This window comes from Panicum virgatum, chromosome 3K (assembly GCF_016808335.1).
Source record: "Panicum virgatum strain AP13 chromosome 3K, P.virgatum_v5, whole genome shotgun sequence".
NCBI classification, from domain to species: Eukaryota; Viridiplantae; Streptophyta; class Magnoliopsida; order Poales; family Poaceae; genus Panicum; species Panicum virgatum.
The window spans coordinates 21,615,831-21,630,306 of NC_053138.1; the positions used below are offsets into that span (position 1 = coordinate 21,615,831).

General features: G+C 44.5%; 2 protein-coding genes across 3 annotated transcripts; both read left to right on the forward strand.

Annotated features, from left to right (window-relative positions):
- On the forward strand, positions 1–6,774 carry LOC120698341 (probable inactive receptor kinase At5g58300). The gene is made up of 3 exons (XM_039981897.1): positions 1–556; positions 2,630–3,980; positions 5,837–6,774. The coding sequence occupies exons 2-3, from the start codon at positions 2,702–2,704 to the stop codon at positions 6,454–6,456; spliced, it is 1,899 nt and encodes a 632-aa protein (XP_039837831.1). The 5' UTR covers positions 1–556; positions 2,630–2,701; the 3' UTR covers positions 6,457–6,774.
- A 1,515-nt stretch (positions 6,775–8,289) lies between these two features.
- On the forward strand, positions 8,290–13,241 carry LOC120698342 (ubiquitin-conjugating enzyme E2 11). Of its 2 annotated transcripts, none has more exons than XM_039981899.1 (5): positions 8,290–8,440; positions 10,052–10,130; positions 10,329–10,456; positions 11,836–11,940; positions 12,798–13,241. In XM_039981899.1, the coding sequence occupies exons 2-5, from the start codon at positions 10,061–10,063 to the stop codon at positions 12,939–12,941; spliced, it is 447 nt and encodes a 148-aa protein (XP_039837833.1). In that variant the 5' UTR covers positions 8,290–8,440; positions 10,052–10,060; the 3' UTR covers positions 12,942–13,241. The 2 variants fall into 2 exon arrangements, with proteins under 2 accessions (XP_039837833.1, XP_039837834.1); XM_039981900.1 differs by having other exon boundaries at positions 8,317–8,519.
- The last annotated feature ends 1,235 nt before the right edge of the window (positions 13,242–14,476 follow it).

Sequence of the window (14,476 nt, forward strand, 5' to 3'; positions counted from 1 at the left end):
ACGCGGGCTTGCAGACGGGCGCGCGCACCCCGCACACGGCGCGCACTCCTCCCGCGGCTTCAGCATCACTGGCTGCCTGCGTCCGCTCGCAACTGCAACGAGAGAGGGAGAGGGCGGGCGGGGAGAAAGGGCCGCGACCCAGCTGCTGCCTCGCTCGCCGGCCGCGAGGGTGAGGCGGCGGAGGAGGAGGAGGACGGCGGCGGCGTCCGGTGGTCCGCCGCGGTGGAATGCCGGCAGTTCCCGCCGCGGATCGGGCTGTCTCCCTGGAGCTGTTCCTGGCGGCGGCTGGCCCTTGGGCGGTGACCGCAAGGCCCCGGTCCTGAGGCAGGGCGGCGACCCCGAGACGGCGCTTGGTTTTTCCGTTCTCGGTCGCTCTCTCTCCGTGACGCCGCGAAGGTCGGAATTCTCTCTCCCCCGGCGCCACCTGGGTCTTGGGTCCTGGGTCGCCGGCTCGCCGCCCCCGGGGAGGTGCGCGAACATGGAGCTCGGCCTCCGGCCGGGCTCCGGGGTTCCGACCCCGGGACGGGACGGCTTCTTGCGGCTTGCGACTTGCGAGGTACGGCGTAATAATTCAGAGTTCTTTCAGTACAGTTGTACCGCGTACTGCGCGAAAACGATGTGTAGGTGTAACGTAGTATTCCGTTCTTTGCACTCGGCTCACCAAGGCGACTGTTGCACGAAAGCAAATCGCGTCCCGCTCTTTTCTTGAAGCACATTTGTTTGGTCGATGCGTGCGTGCTTTTGGCTTTGTCTTTAGAAAAGGGGAAAGAGAATGCACTGGAATTGCGCTTTTGTTAGCAGCTTATACGGGAGTTGAGCACTTCGAGTCTCTACAGCCTTGCGTTTATTGGTGTGGTAGTGAAGCGATATTTATTTATTTTTAGACAAAAACAAAGTGGTACTGAACGAATGATTTATTTATTTATTTGCGTAAGAAACCTGCAACTGCTGAATAAACAAACAACAGCTTGAAAATCATGCAATGGAGCAGGTCAGGTATGCATTGCTGGACTGCAACTTGCAGCAACAGTAACATGGGGAATTCCCTACTCCCGAACTTGATGCACCAGGGGGGGAGTGGGTAGGAAAACATGGAAATGTGAAATCTCAATGACCTTTATTTAGGAGTTAACTCTTAGTAATCTTACTGGTACATCTACTGTTTCAGTTGTCCTATGGCGTGTTGAGATAGTGGGATAGTGATGCCTCTTGCCTTGCATTTGTCCTATGGTGTGGAGCCTGACATCAGATCCCTCGGCGCTGGCGCGCCGTGCTGCCCATGGTCACCCCCATCAATGAGCAGAGCCCCACGCTGCCTATCAAGCCCTCTTCCCTTTGGTTTCTTGCATCTGAGACTACCTGCTTTACATGCTGGACTTTTGGTTTCGTGCTCACGCCTTTTTTCCAAAGCATTCGGTCCATGAGAAAACAACGGCATTAGGTGTAGTAATTGGGTCTAGGTTAGGTGCTCTATAATGCTGCTTTTGTGCAAGTTACACATGTGCAAGGGAGTCCACCAACGTGCTGTGCCTCCTCTTTAGAAGTCCTACACAGGGGTAGTGTTTTGTCACCACCCTTTTGTCCGTTCTGGTTATGACCGGGCGCCATTGTTTAGGCGCGATGGCTATTTTGTTAACACAGTGGAGTTATCCTTTGCAGAAAAGGCTAAAGAGTAATGGCTACTTGCTAAAAGATATATTGGTTTCCTTTTATGTGGCACATGATCCTAGCTGTCCTTTCACAAGGCTTGAGATAAAACCAGAAGATTTGTTTAGGTCGGGCCTTTCGGTTGCTAAAGATAAGACAAGATGCGTCATTCTGTTTTCATTTCGTTTTGCTATTTTAGAGGGAGGGTTGCTGTGTGGAAGCTGAGGAATCTTATGGTCCCCTTGAAATATCAATGTGGACAGCACTCTGTCATTATCTCAGCAGAGAGCTCATACCAGCTTTCTGTGTCAGTGATGCAAATTAGCTATGGTGCAAAATATAGGTTCTTCATTATGATGTAAGACAGTGAGTGAGGGCAGTGGTAATTCCAAGAATGGTGATTTTTTATATCTTAGATTATGTAACCTGCTCATCCCGTGCCAACTGGAACACAAACACCATAAAATTGTAGGTCTAAAACCTATTAGTCCCACTAATCATGGTAGACGACATTCTGTTTATCATATTTACTATTATCCTTTAGCAGAACCAGAATCTGATATTTAATGATGGAAAAACATACCTGGTTTTGGCATTTAAAAACTAAAGCAGTGGGAATGCTTCTTGTAAGCTATTAACTGGTGAAAGGATATTTCTTGGATTATATTTGTTGGTTTATGTGCTTGCGTCATATATTGATCATTGATGAAAAGAGTTGCTCCTCCTTTTTTCTTCAAGATCTCTCAAAGCATATATTTTCAGTAGCTGCTCGCTTGGTTAAGACCATGCAAACGTCCCTATAAAAAAGGCATATAAGTGTCCTTTGGGAAAAATGCAATGTATTATTTTTTCTATACAGATTCCCTTGCCTTTCTACCTTTTTTTCTACTTGTAAACTGAATTTTTGTACTGTTCTCTTGATTCTAAAAATACGAATCGCTATTCATGTATTGTTGACTCTTGTCATCCTTTCATGTGGCAGGAGTGATGCACTGATGGAGACTCTTGGATTATAACTGCAGTTTCCCCTTATTTTTTTCAGCCATTCCTAGCAATGTGGCATCTGAGGCTTATAGCTATTCTTTCTGCTGTTCTTTTCTTTACGCACGTTCCTTGTGCCAGAGGTGCTGACCTGAACTCCGATAAGCAGGCCCTTCTTGCGTTTGCTGCATCACTGCCTCATGGCCGAAAGCTCAACTGGACCTCCACAACCCAATTATGCACATCCTGGGTTGGAATTACATGCACACCCAATGGTAAGCGTGTACGTGAAGTGCGGCTACCTGCAATAGGGCTATTTGGTCCTATCCCTGGGGGCACACTTGGCAAGCTTGATGCATTAGAGGTGTTGAGCCTTAGGTCAAATCGTCTCACTATTAATCTTCCTCCTGACGTCGCATCCATTCCTTCTCTGCACTCCCTTTATCTTCAGCACAATAACTTGTCCGGAATTATACCAAGCACACTGTCTTCCAGCCTAACATTCTTAGACCTGTCATATAATTCCTTCAATGGAGAAATCCCGTTGAAAGTGCAAGATATCACTGGACTGACTGCATTGCTTCTCCAAAACAACTCTCTTTCTGGACCCATCCCTGACCTTCACCTCCCCACATTGAGACATTTGGATTTGAGTAACAATAACCTCAGTGGACCTATACCACCTTCCCTGCAGAAGTTCCCAGCTAGTTCTTTCTTCGGAAATGTCTTTCTATGTGGATTTCCATTGGAACCATGTCCAGGAACCACACCTCCTCCAATATCACCATCACCCCAAAATGGCCAAAGAAGCATATGGAAAAGGCTCAGCCGTGGTGTCATTATTGCAATAGCTGCTGGAGTAGGGGCCATAGTACTGCTTTTGATTATCATCGTCTTGGTATGCATCTTTAAAAGAAAGAAAGACACAGAACCTGGTGCGGCATCATCTTCATCCAAAGGAAAGGCTAGTGCTGGCGGAAGGGCAGAAAAATCCAAGGCAGAATACAGCAGCGGTATTCAAGAAGCAGAGAGGAATAAATTGTTTTTCTTTGAAGGATGTTCATATAATTTTGACTTGGAGGATTTGTTGAGGGCCTCGGCTGAAGTCCTTGGGAAAGGAAGTTATGGGACTACCTATAAAGCTGTTCTTGAGGATGGCACGACAGTAGTGGTCAAGAGACTGAAGGAAGTGGTGGCAGGAAAGAAGGAGTTCGAACAGCAGATGGAGCTAATTGGCAAGGTTTGCCAGCATCAGAACACCATTCCATTGCGTGCTTACTATTACTCCAAGGATGAGAAGATCTTGGTGTATGACTACGTCCCATTGGGTAGCCTCTGTGCTGCTTTGCATGGTATGTCCTTCACTTTGAATATCTATTTGAACCATTTCACATTTTACTACCTGTCAGAATGATATTTTGAACCTTTTTTGTACTAATAAAAACTAAAGATATTAGCTTACTTCAACTTGAAAATGTTGATAGCTGAAACGGATGCTTGGTCAGGTCCGATGCTTGAGCAAAATATATTCTAGTTCATTCTGGTACTTTGATACTCGATAGTTTTATTGCAAGTGATGCGATACAAAACAAGAGGGTTGTAGCATAACCTTTTCTTTTATGCCGTTATCAGTAGAAGCTTAATTAGAACTACACTAGTCTATCAACCCGTGCTCCCGCACGGGCTAGTTAAAGATATCTAATAATGATCTATCTCACACTCTTTTTAACCCATTAAATATTTTAATACAGTGTAAAGATACATATTTATCATTATATAACTGTAAAAAACATGATAGGCTTAGTTACTAAATTTTTTTTCTCACTTTGTATCACACATCAGTATATGTTTGATATGTATTTAATTGAACATTTTGTTTGAGTTACGTGAACAACATGAAAATTTGTATTCTTATCTTTTGTCTTATACATGAATATATGATTATACACACATTATGGTTAGTATTTTTATATAAATAATAACATAAATAATATATTAATAATGATAGAAGTTAGAATTTTATATTGACGCGCTTTAAAATTTTATTATAATCATATAATTTTGATTCAGGTTTTGGATTTATTTTAAATTTTTATTGTGTTATCATTGGATAATATATATATAAATTTAGGGAGTTATTTGATACTATTTTATAATGGCATAAGTGGGTAATTTACATGAAGATTAGGGGGTTACTTTATATTATTTTTTATAATGGCAGAGGTGGGTAATTTAGATTCATGTTTAGGGGGTTACTTTAGTCTATTTTCATAATGGCAAAGGTGGGTAATTTATAAGAAAAATATAACAGATCCAATGGCTATTATGATTAAAGTTGCCGAATTGATGGCCGGATGTTTCTGAATTTTGTGAGAATTTATTGGATTTCTCTATTTTTTAGACTGTCCACCTAGGATTCTAGGTGGCTTCGTCTGGAGGCTTCAAAAGGAGCCTCCAATTAGTAATAGTAAGAAGGTAGAAACCTACATTTGAAGGCTCAAGTGGTGATTGCATTGTAGCATTGCGTGGTGCTTTATGTTAATTCTGTAGAACTCCGTAGATACTTAAATAGTGGAATCTCTGTAATTTGTAGCTTATGATAAGCTACTAAACTCAAAATGGTTGTTTTTCTGAATAAGATATAGATATTGACTCCCAATGTAATACTGCCTTTCGGCCCTTGGTTTTTTATCTTTCTGAAGATAAAACATATTGAAGTATTACAAATCAAGTCAAGTCAACATATACCTTCCTTACTAATTTGTTCATTGTTCTGGGGATTCCAACAATTGTTCTGGAAAGATCTACTCTTATAGCTAGAAATTTTAGGCTTTTGAGCTACACTACCTTTTTCTGGCCATTGCAATATGTGCAAAAGAATACTGGTGGTTACATAGTGCCTTGATTTTCCATTACCTGCTTTGAGGTATCACACCAGTACTGTCTGCCAGCACTTTCAGGGTAGCCTTTATTACACGGACTGGGTTTGCAAGTAGCTCTAGTAGTGAATCGCGATGACCTGCAAACTGTGTAGATTGAACATGACGGCTGTAGCATGGTTCAAACAGTAGCATTTCCACGGCTCTTTTTCATTTCAACCATTTTGCTAATTTATTGTCTGAAAGGCTGACTAACTTGCTCATTATTCACATTTGTATTGAGGCGAAATTATATGACAGCAGACTCACAGCTGATGACAATTACCCAGGGAATAAAGCTGCTGGAAGAAATCCACTGGACTGGAAGACGAGAGTGAAAATAGCTTTGGGCACTGCACGCGGGATGGCTTATCTTCACGAGGAGGGCGGCGGGAGGTTCGTCCACGGGAACATCAAGTCAAGCAACATCCTCATCACCCAGGAACTCAGCGCGTGCGTCACCGAGTTCGGCCTCGCCCAGCTCATGGCCCCGCCCCACGTCCACCCGCGGCTCGTCGGGTACCGCTCGCCTGAGGTCCTCGAGACCAAGAAGCCGACGCAGAAATCCGACGTCTACAGCTTCGGCGTCCTGCTCCTCGAGATGCTCACCGGCAAAGCCCCTCTGCGATCCCCCGGCCGCGAGGACTCCGTCGAGCACCTCCCCCGGTGGGTGCAGTCCGTGGTGCGAGAGGAGTGGACGTCGGAGGTCTTTGACGTCGACTTGCTGAGGCACCCGAACGTCGAGGACGAGATGGTCCAGATGCTCCAGGTCGCCATGGCATGCGTTGCTGTTGCCCCCGAGGAGCGGCCTCGGATGGAGGAGGTGGTCGGGAGGATTGAGGAGATCCGGAACTCATACTCGGAGACGAAGACCTCCCCGGAGGACAACCCGAGGGAGGGAGCCTTCTGAATCATTCATCCATAGCACAGCAATAACAGCATCTTAGAGGGGAAAATAGGTTTGACAGCTCTGCATCTAGTGTGTGTGTGTGTGTGTGTGTCCAGTGAAGCTTTGCAGTTGGTTCCTGATCATTCTTTGGTGACATTGTTTCCTGTTCTTTGGTTCCATGATGTTAGCGCTGGTGATTGTTTTATTTCTCTAGCTCTGCGCGCTGGTGATCATCGTAGGGTGTTAATTTGTCAACTGTGCTCCGACTCAGTTTGAGACAACTCTTTAAAATTTGTGTTTCTTTTTTTATGAAACTTTAAAATTTGTGTTGTCGAATGAGCATTCTTTCTGTTTTCCCCACATCAGTTGACTATTGAATCATGATCGTGCTAATCACTTTCTGGACACCCTTAATCTCTTGCAGATTGGTGCATGTATGATACCCATTTTATGTAAGCGACCCTGCCCCGGACGAATTGACTACTAACGGTGAAAAACAAATCCATATTGCCGCTTTTCAAGAGAAGGACATACCAAAGACAATTCAGTGATCAGAACGTTCGCGCCAGCCGCCCAGCCTTATCGGGCTTCTGGGAAGAACGGATCCTAATACGTACGGTCCACAATGTCGACATTTCAACCACATTATGAGGCCCACAACGCTTTAGGTACTTTGTCAGCAATGCCCAGCTCCATCCATAGTGCCTCTGAACCGTGAGGATAATGGTAATCCAGTTTTGCGTTTCCTTCGCAAGACCTGCGCTGGATCAGCGATGAGATTATTCCATTTTTCTTTGTGAGGCAAGCTTTGTACTTGTACCTTTCTCTTGACCACCCAAAAAAAAAGAAGAAAAGAAACGGTAAGAACTTGCCAAGTCAAATCAAAATGCGTATTGGCTAAACGGACTACGAGACGGTACCGTTCTTCTGATCTGATCCAAGGATGCCAACCTTTTACGACCGTATTTCAACACCCACGCTGCAATTTGCCATCTAATCTCGGAAATTGAAACATCAATAAAGGAATGAAGTTCAAACCTCTTGACTGCCGGATCATAATAGTTGGAGTGTTTAGATGCAAAGCTACTAAACGAGTAACAAATGCAGCGCACTGCAGAAGTGTAATAGCTCATGAAGTGTGCAGTTAAACATCCAAAAACTTCGGTTATCTTTCTCAAAAAAATCCAGCAAATCTTTCATGGTTTTTAGTATCGACCGCTTCCCGCAAATGCGATTCTAGCTGACAGATGTTTGCACCTCTTTGACGGTTTGACCAATAAATTAGATTAGGGCCCATTATCACACAGCAGTGGAAGGTGCAGGTTCTCTCTGGTTGTTGGAAAGGAATCTAAGGACTCATTTGGTTCTTTAAATTGCTGTCACAAATCGAATATTTGGATGTCAATTCGAATATTCATATGCCAATTTATGTAAAATTATTTGCATAAGTTGCAATTAGAACTTTAGACGAATCTATTAGTATAATTAATACACGATTAGTGGATGATACTATAGCAATTAGTGATCAAATTATGGACTAATTAGACTTAATAGATTCGTCTTGTGATTAAATCATGACTTATAAAATTAGTTTTGTAATAAATGTATATGTAGTACTTCTAATTGGTGTGTAAACAGCGATGTGACGAGACTTATGATTTAAATTGAAAAAAATTAAATGAGACCTAACTCTACTGGGTAAATGGAAACCTAAACCGAGTTGTTTACCTGATCTCATCACTGGATAGAGAGAATAATAAAGAAGACCCGGCGACGTACGACGAACGTTCCACTTCCACCCTTCTCTGCCCACCCCGCAGGCCAGGTGGGCAGACTATAAATGCCGGCCCGGACCCGCTTGGAAACCCGTCTCGCACGCACACCACAAGCGAGGGACCCGGGGCGGGGCAGGAGGAAAAAACAAGAGAGAGAAGGCGTCTCTCTCTCTCTCTCTCTCCCTCCTCCCTCGCCGTCCCCAGCCTCTCGTCTTCGCTGCCTGCGAAAGGTGGGAGCCTTTGCTTCTCCGCGTGAAATTTTTCGGTCGAATTTTTTTTCCGGCCTCCGCTCTGGTCAGATCGGCGCGGGTGAGCTCCGGCCCCTCCCGATCCGGATCCGTCCCGTCGACGCGCGTGTTTTTTCTTCTCGAGTTTTCTGCGTGGTTTTTTGCCCCCTCCTCTTCGCTTTGGTTGCTGCGGCTGGCTCGGGTAGATCTGCGGTTTGGTACGGTTTGGAGCGCGCCGAGGCGGTGTGGCGTGTGGTAGGCTTGTGGTTTCGTGGTGGGCGGCGTCGATCCGTGACGGATTCGGTTGCGGGGCTGCTTGAGACTTTGGGCGATCGGTGTTAGGATATGGGTGGGTTGTTCGATCTTACGCGCTCGTGGTCTGGATTTCACGGCTGCTGCGCGAGATTGGGGGGCCTTTTGGTTGTTTTGGATGGATGAAGCTGGCCGTCTGTTTGCTGTGTGGCGGCTTTCTGTAAGAATTTTAGGTGGGATCCTGCGCTCGTGCAGGCTGTGACCTGTGATGTGTTCCTCTGATGGTTCAGGCTGATCTCTGAGATGCCTGAAGCACTGTGCTGGTTTCACCTCGGTACCAGTTTTGCAGTGGTTTCACCTCGGTGCCGACTTTGAAGTTGGCTCAGCTTGTTTTGTTTTTACCGGTAGCTTAGATAGCTTAGCTTGACCCTGTGGGCGTTTAGACCGTGCATTTCTGAATATGTTCCAGACTCTAGTGTGGTTAGTTATGATGGTAAGCTTGACTTACAGGGTAGAATGCTTGTAGCTGATAATTTTGGAATTAGTAAGCTCATCATCATGGAATGTGGGTTGTATTATTCATCGTTACTAAACTGTCAGCTTTAGTCGTTCTGTTGGCTGTTTTAACTGACCTGGAGTCCTGGAGAGTTTACTTTGATATGCATGTTAGTGTTTAGAAGTGCTTACCATATTTGTTTTATCTTAAGGGTAAGACTATTTGCAAGGGTCTTGCAAGACTGACAACTCGTATATTGGTCTGTAGACTGTAGACCTTATAGAAAACTAATCCAGACTTCTGAAGCATTGTGGTATTCTTTTAAGAAAAAATAGTTTAACTGCTGGTTAAACTTGCTAGTATTTGCATGTTATCGAGTTGCTAAGTGGACTAAGAGTGATAATTGAGCCAAACCAACTTAATCATGGATTGCTGCCTAATGTTGATTGGACTTAATGTTGGACAATTTTGGCTTCCAAATGATATAATCTAGAAATCTAGCATGTAGAAAACCTAATGTTCCTGCTTAGGGGTCTAGCTGGGCAACCATCCAAGTATATGGGGTTAAGGTGACTTCTTTTGTATGTCTAGAATAGTTTGCATTTTTTCCGAAACAGAAAACTGAAGTTTGAATCAGCTGTATGGGGTTCACAATTGTTCAATATCAGGACTTTCATGTCACACTTTACTGAGTTTCCGGTTCGATATTTGTTGAGTTCTCTGCAACATTTTACTAACATAATTTAAACTCTGTTATATATCATTTGCATCTCTGCCTTTTTCAAGTACACAAATAGATATGATTGATTGCAATCTTTGTACTATGTGTTCATAACTTACCTTTTGCATAATGTATGAAAAAACAGGAGTTCGTCATGGCATCGAAGCGTATCCTGAAGGAGCTGAAGGACCTGCAGAAAGATCCCCCCACATCATGCAGTGCAGGTACGATTACAAGTAATTATTGGGACTGTGGAAGCGGATGACAAATCTTTCCAGACATTTACCGATTTACATAACCCATTGGGCACAGGCCATGCCATCTTGTCTATATCATATTGTCAGTCTTTGCATGCTCAGTTTCTTTTTCCTAATGCCTTTCCATTTCTCATGAACTACAAATTTCACTTGTACAATGTTCAGGCCCTGCTGGTGAGGACATGTTTCATTGGCAAGCAACAATTATGGGACCGCCTGACAGTCCCTATGCTGGTGGTGTGTTCTTAGTGAACATTCATTTCCCTCCAGACTACCCCTTCAAACCACCAAAGGTTAGAACTAGGGTTTATCTTATCTACAAATTCTTTTTTCTTATTAACTTCAGTTATAGTGTATTATGCTCTCTAGTAAGCTTTGCAGTCTTGGATAGACTGAATGTGGTTACCTTTAATAAGTATATGTTTCTTCTGGGTAAAAATTTGTGAACAAGAAAGCTCTCTGTTGTTCCTTTTTCTCCTGCTAATGTCATAATTCTGGGGGAGAGGCCACTCAACATTATCCCTATTGCTTTACCTTTCTGTTAGTACTTTTATTGATGGTCAACTAATAATAATATGTTTATAGTTATACTGACTACTGGCATACATCATTTCTTAGTTTTTGGTGGTAGTGCATCAACCTTGTTTTGAATGAAGTATCCCTGCCAATATCCTTTCAGAGTTATAGTTTAGAACTGCGTTAGTGATTTAGTACACCTGAGGAAGTCACAAATTCCTTTCAGCTTCTCTCAAACTAAACATTTCCGTGCTAAGAATTTCAAGAGAGATGGGCAAGTGGTGGTCCAGAAGGATATTTTTCGGTATTTAGAATCGGTGCTACAAAAGGATGGCGACATTGATGAAGATGTTATGCATATAATTTCAGCTGGCTGGTTGAAATGGCGGCAAGCTTCTGGCATCCTTTGTGACAAGAGGGTGCCACACAAGCTAAATGGCAAATTCTATAGGACAACAATTCGTCCGGCGATGTTATACGGTGCTGAATGTTGGCCTACAAAAAGGCGACATGTCCAGCAACTGAGTGTAGCAGAGATGCAGATGTTGCGGTGGTTTTGCGGGCACACAAGGAGGGATAGAGTCCGGAACGAAGTTATTCGGGATAGGGTCGGGGTGGCACCAATTGAGGAGAAACTTACCCAGCATCGGCTGAGATGGTTTGGACATGTCCAACGAAGGCCTCCTGAGGCGCCGGTGCGTAATGGGGTTCTTGAGCGGGTCGATAATGTAAAGAGGGGTAGAGGTAGACCTAAACTGACGTGGGATGAGTCGGTTAAGAGAGACCTTAAGGATTGGAATATCTCTAAAGAGATAGCTTTGGATAGGAGCGCTTGGAGACTAGCTATCAATGTGCCTGAACCTTGAACTTATTTCTTTCGGGTTTCATCTCTAGACTACCCCAACTTGCTTGGGAAAAAAAGCTATGTTGTTGTTGTTGTTGTTGTTGTTGTATGGTATCTTAATAGCATCATGGATTATTGTGGGTTTGACAATTGATATGCCTGTCAACATGCCTACAAACCATCTTTATTGGCAACCTCCTTTGATGGCTGAACTTCTTCATGAGCCATCCCAATCTGAAGGTTGCTTTATTTAGATTTTATTGTTTTAACTTTATACACGTTTATTAATCTTTGTTGACCTGTTCATTTTAGGTGTCTTTCAAGACAAAGGTCTTCCATCCAAATATCAACAGCAATGGGAGTATATGCCTTGACATTCTTAAAGAGCAGTGGAGCCCTGCTTTGACAATTTCTAAGGTCATCCTGAACACTGATCTCTTCTTCTATATGTGCATATACTTTTTTCTCATTTCTTTCTCTATGAATATAAAATGAGTAATCTAAATTTCTGATGATACAAGATTGTTCTATATGTGCCTATTCCTCTTGAAACCTGGAACATTCACTTCCTTGTCCTTGCTGTTCCTGTGCTAGTGTGCTGGTTTTGTCATCATCTGCATTGTCGAGGTTGCTATTGTGGATTTACTGTCGATGCAATGCCTCTATAGCAGATTCAATCGGAAATCTGATGTTGTTTTGCCTTTTTATTTGATTTACTTGATAAATATTTTGCTATTTCTTATATTGCATTGCACATGCTTTAACCAGGTATCTGTGAAATATAAGGGCCTTTGTCATTTGAGTGTATGCTTTTATGAATTATCTCCGCTTGGATAACTTCAGAATCTCGTTTGCTATTTTACTAACATATTTTCATTGCTTGGATCTTCTTGCATTGCATGATTCGCGTTGTTTGAATGGAGACTCGCAGTTCGTTTGTCAACCATACTTGTAGTATGGCACCTCTAGTAGTGAGCTATTGGGCTGGATATGATCATAGGAACTTCTTACCCCCTTTTTAATTTGTTCCATTCATTTAGCACCTTCCTGTTGTGCTGGCTGCTGGCTGTATGCCAACTGTTGACGCAAAAGTCGGATGATGATTTTTCACTTAATATTAATCTTTTCTGGATAATCCCATTCAGTTGCACAATTAGGTTATGTTGGTAATTAAGATGCTTTATTGTTGCTTTGTGCTCATTGTACCCCTGAAACAAAATTAAAATGCTATGACGATCTGGTCTGTTGCTTATTAGAGTGTTGCTATGTTCCAGGTCTTGCTCTCCATCTGCTCCCTGCTGACTGACCCCAACCCGGATGACCCTCTTGTCCCCGAGATTGCCCACATGTACAAGACGGACCGGTCGAAGTATGAGTCGACAGCCCGCAGCTGGACACAGAAGTACGCAATGGGCTGACAAAGCACCTCTGCAGCTCAATCGGCGACGGCTCTCGTGCCGTCTCAAGAAATTGTCCGTGGGCCATTATTTCCTTCGGTTTGTTGCTGGTTGTGTGTATCCCCGATCCATCTAGGATCGTATTGTAGTCGATGTCCACCTACCACCCTTGCCATCCATAGTGAGATGGTCGGACATGCTTTGGCTATGCACCTATGCTTGCTGGGAAACCTTCCTTCGGGTCGGTGCTATTCGGTAAATGTTAATCGAAGACATTTATTTCATTGCCTCTGGCTCTGTCAGGCATGTCCATTTTAACCATTTTGAATGTTGGCTGTTCCATGTCATGTTCTTATTGATATGCTCTCTCAGGCTTCTCGTTTCAAGCGCCTGTCCTCAGAAGTAGGTAGTGTATGCGGAAGGTTCAAGTCTGCTTGAAACTATGGGTAGTGTATTGAGCGCATGAACTGTGGAGCTTGAAATCATACGGTCTTAGATGCTGGGGCCATGCGAATTTCTGAGGCCTACCGTGTACTTTACCTTCGACCATGTTGCTCCACACGGTCGCTAGGCCCCAGCTACTGCCGTGCTACGTCAAGCGGGCCCTCCACAACTCGACACACCGTGCCAGCCGGCTGCTTGGAAGGAAGCCAGCGGCGGCCGGCCGATGCCTGGCTGCGCCGAAAGAGCGCGCCCGTCCTTTGGCTACCGCTATTTTGAGGCACTGGCACGGCACAGCCAATCCGATCCGACAAAGCTAATTTTGGCCGTACATGAGCAGGACGGTAGGGTCGGCGTTTTCTCGCACTGGCCTGGCCCCCCCTCAGTTGCTCAAGAAACCCGGTTCTGGGCCCCGACTATTTGAAGCGTCCTGGTGATCGCGCCGCCCCGCGCGCCCCTACTTCGACGGCTACTCCTAGACAACGTGCCGCCGCGGTTATCAGGGAGCTGCCCCCGGCAATGGCGGTGGCTCGTCCGCTCCCCTAGGCCCCGGCGCCCACCACCCGCCCCTCCCTCCTGGCCCCCGCCGGGGTGCCGTCCTCCGCTGCACCACCGCACGCCGCGCGAGCTCGCTTGCCGCGCTTGGGAAGAACGGGAATCGGCGCCCGCGTTCCTCGTTCCCTTGGCCTTTGGCAGAGGTAGGTGCCGGTTCCTCTCCCAACAATGCGTTGGTTGATGGTTTCTTCTTCTTCTTCTTCTCTCTCTTTTTCTGAAAAATACAATGCGTTGGTTTCACGCTATTCCACCATGTCACCAGAATCCATGCTTTTGTCTTGTTGAAAGCATCAAATGAGTTTCGACCTGGATTCATCATGGTCTTGTTTTATTTACGAATTCTCTGATTTTAAAAGTTTTCCTTTTCCGATTGGTACTGGAATTATATTCTCTGCATCCTACTTTGCTTTGGGATAATCAATTTGTGACCTTTTGTCTGGTGCTATCTGATCAGCCTATTTCCTTTGATGTACTTTGCTTTCCGATTTTAAATGTACTTGTTTGTCTCGTGCTATCTGATCAGCCTATTTCTTTTTTTTCTTGGGACATTGACACCATTT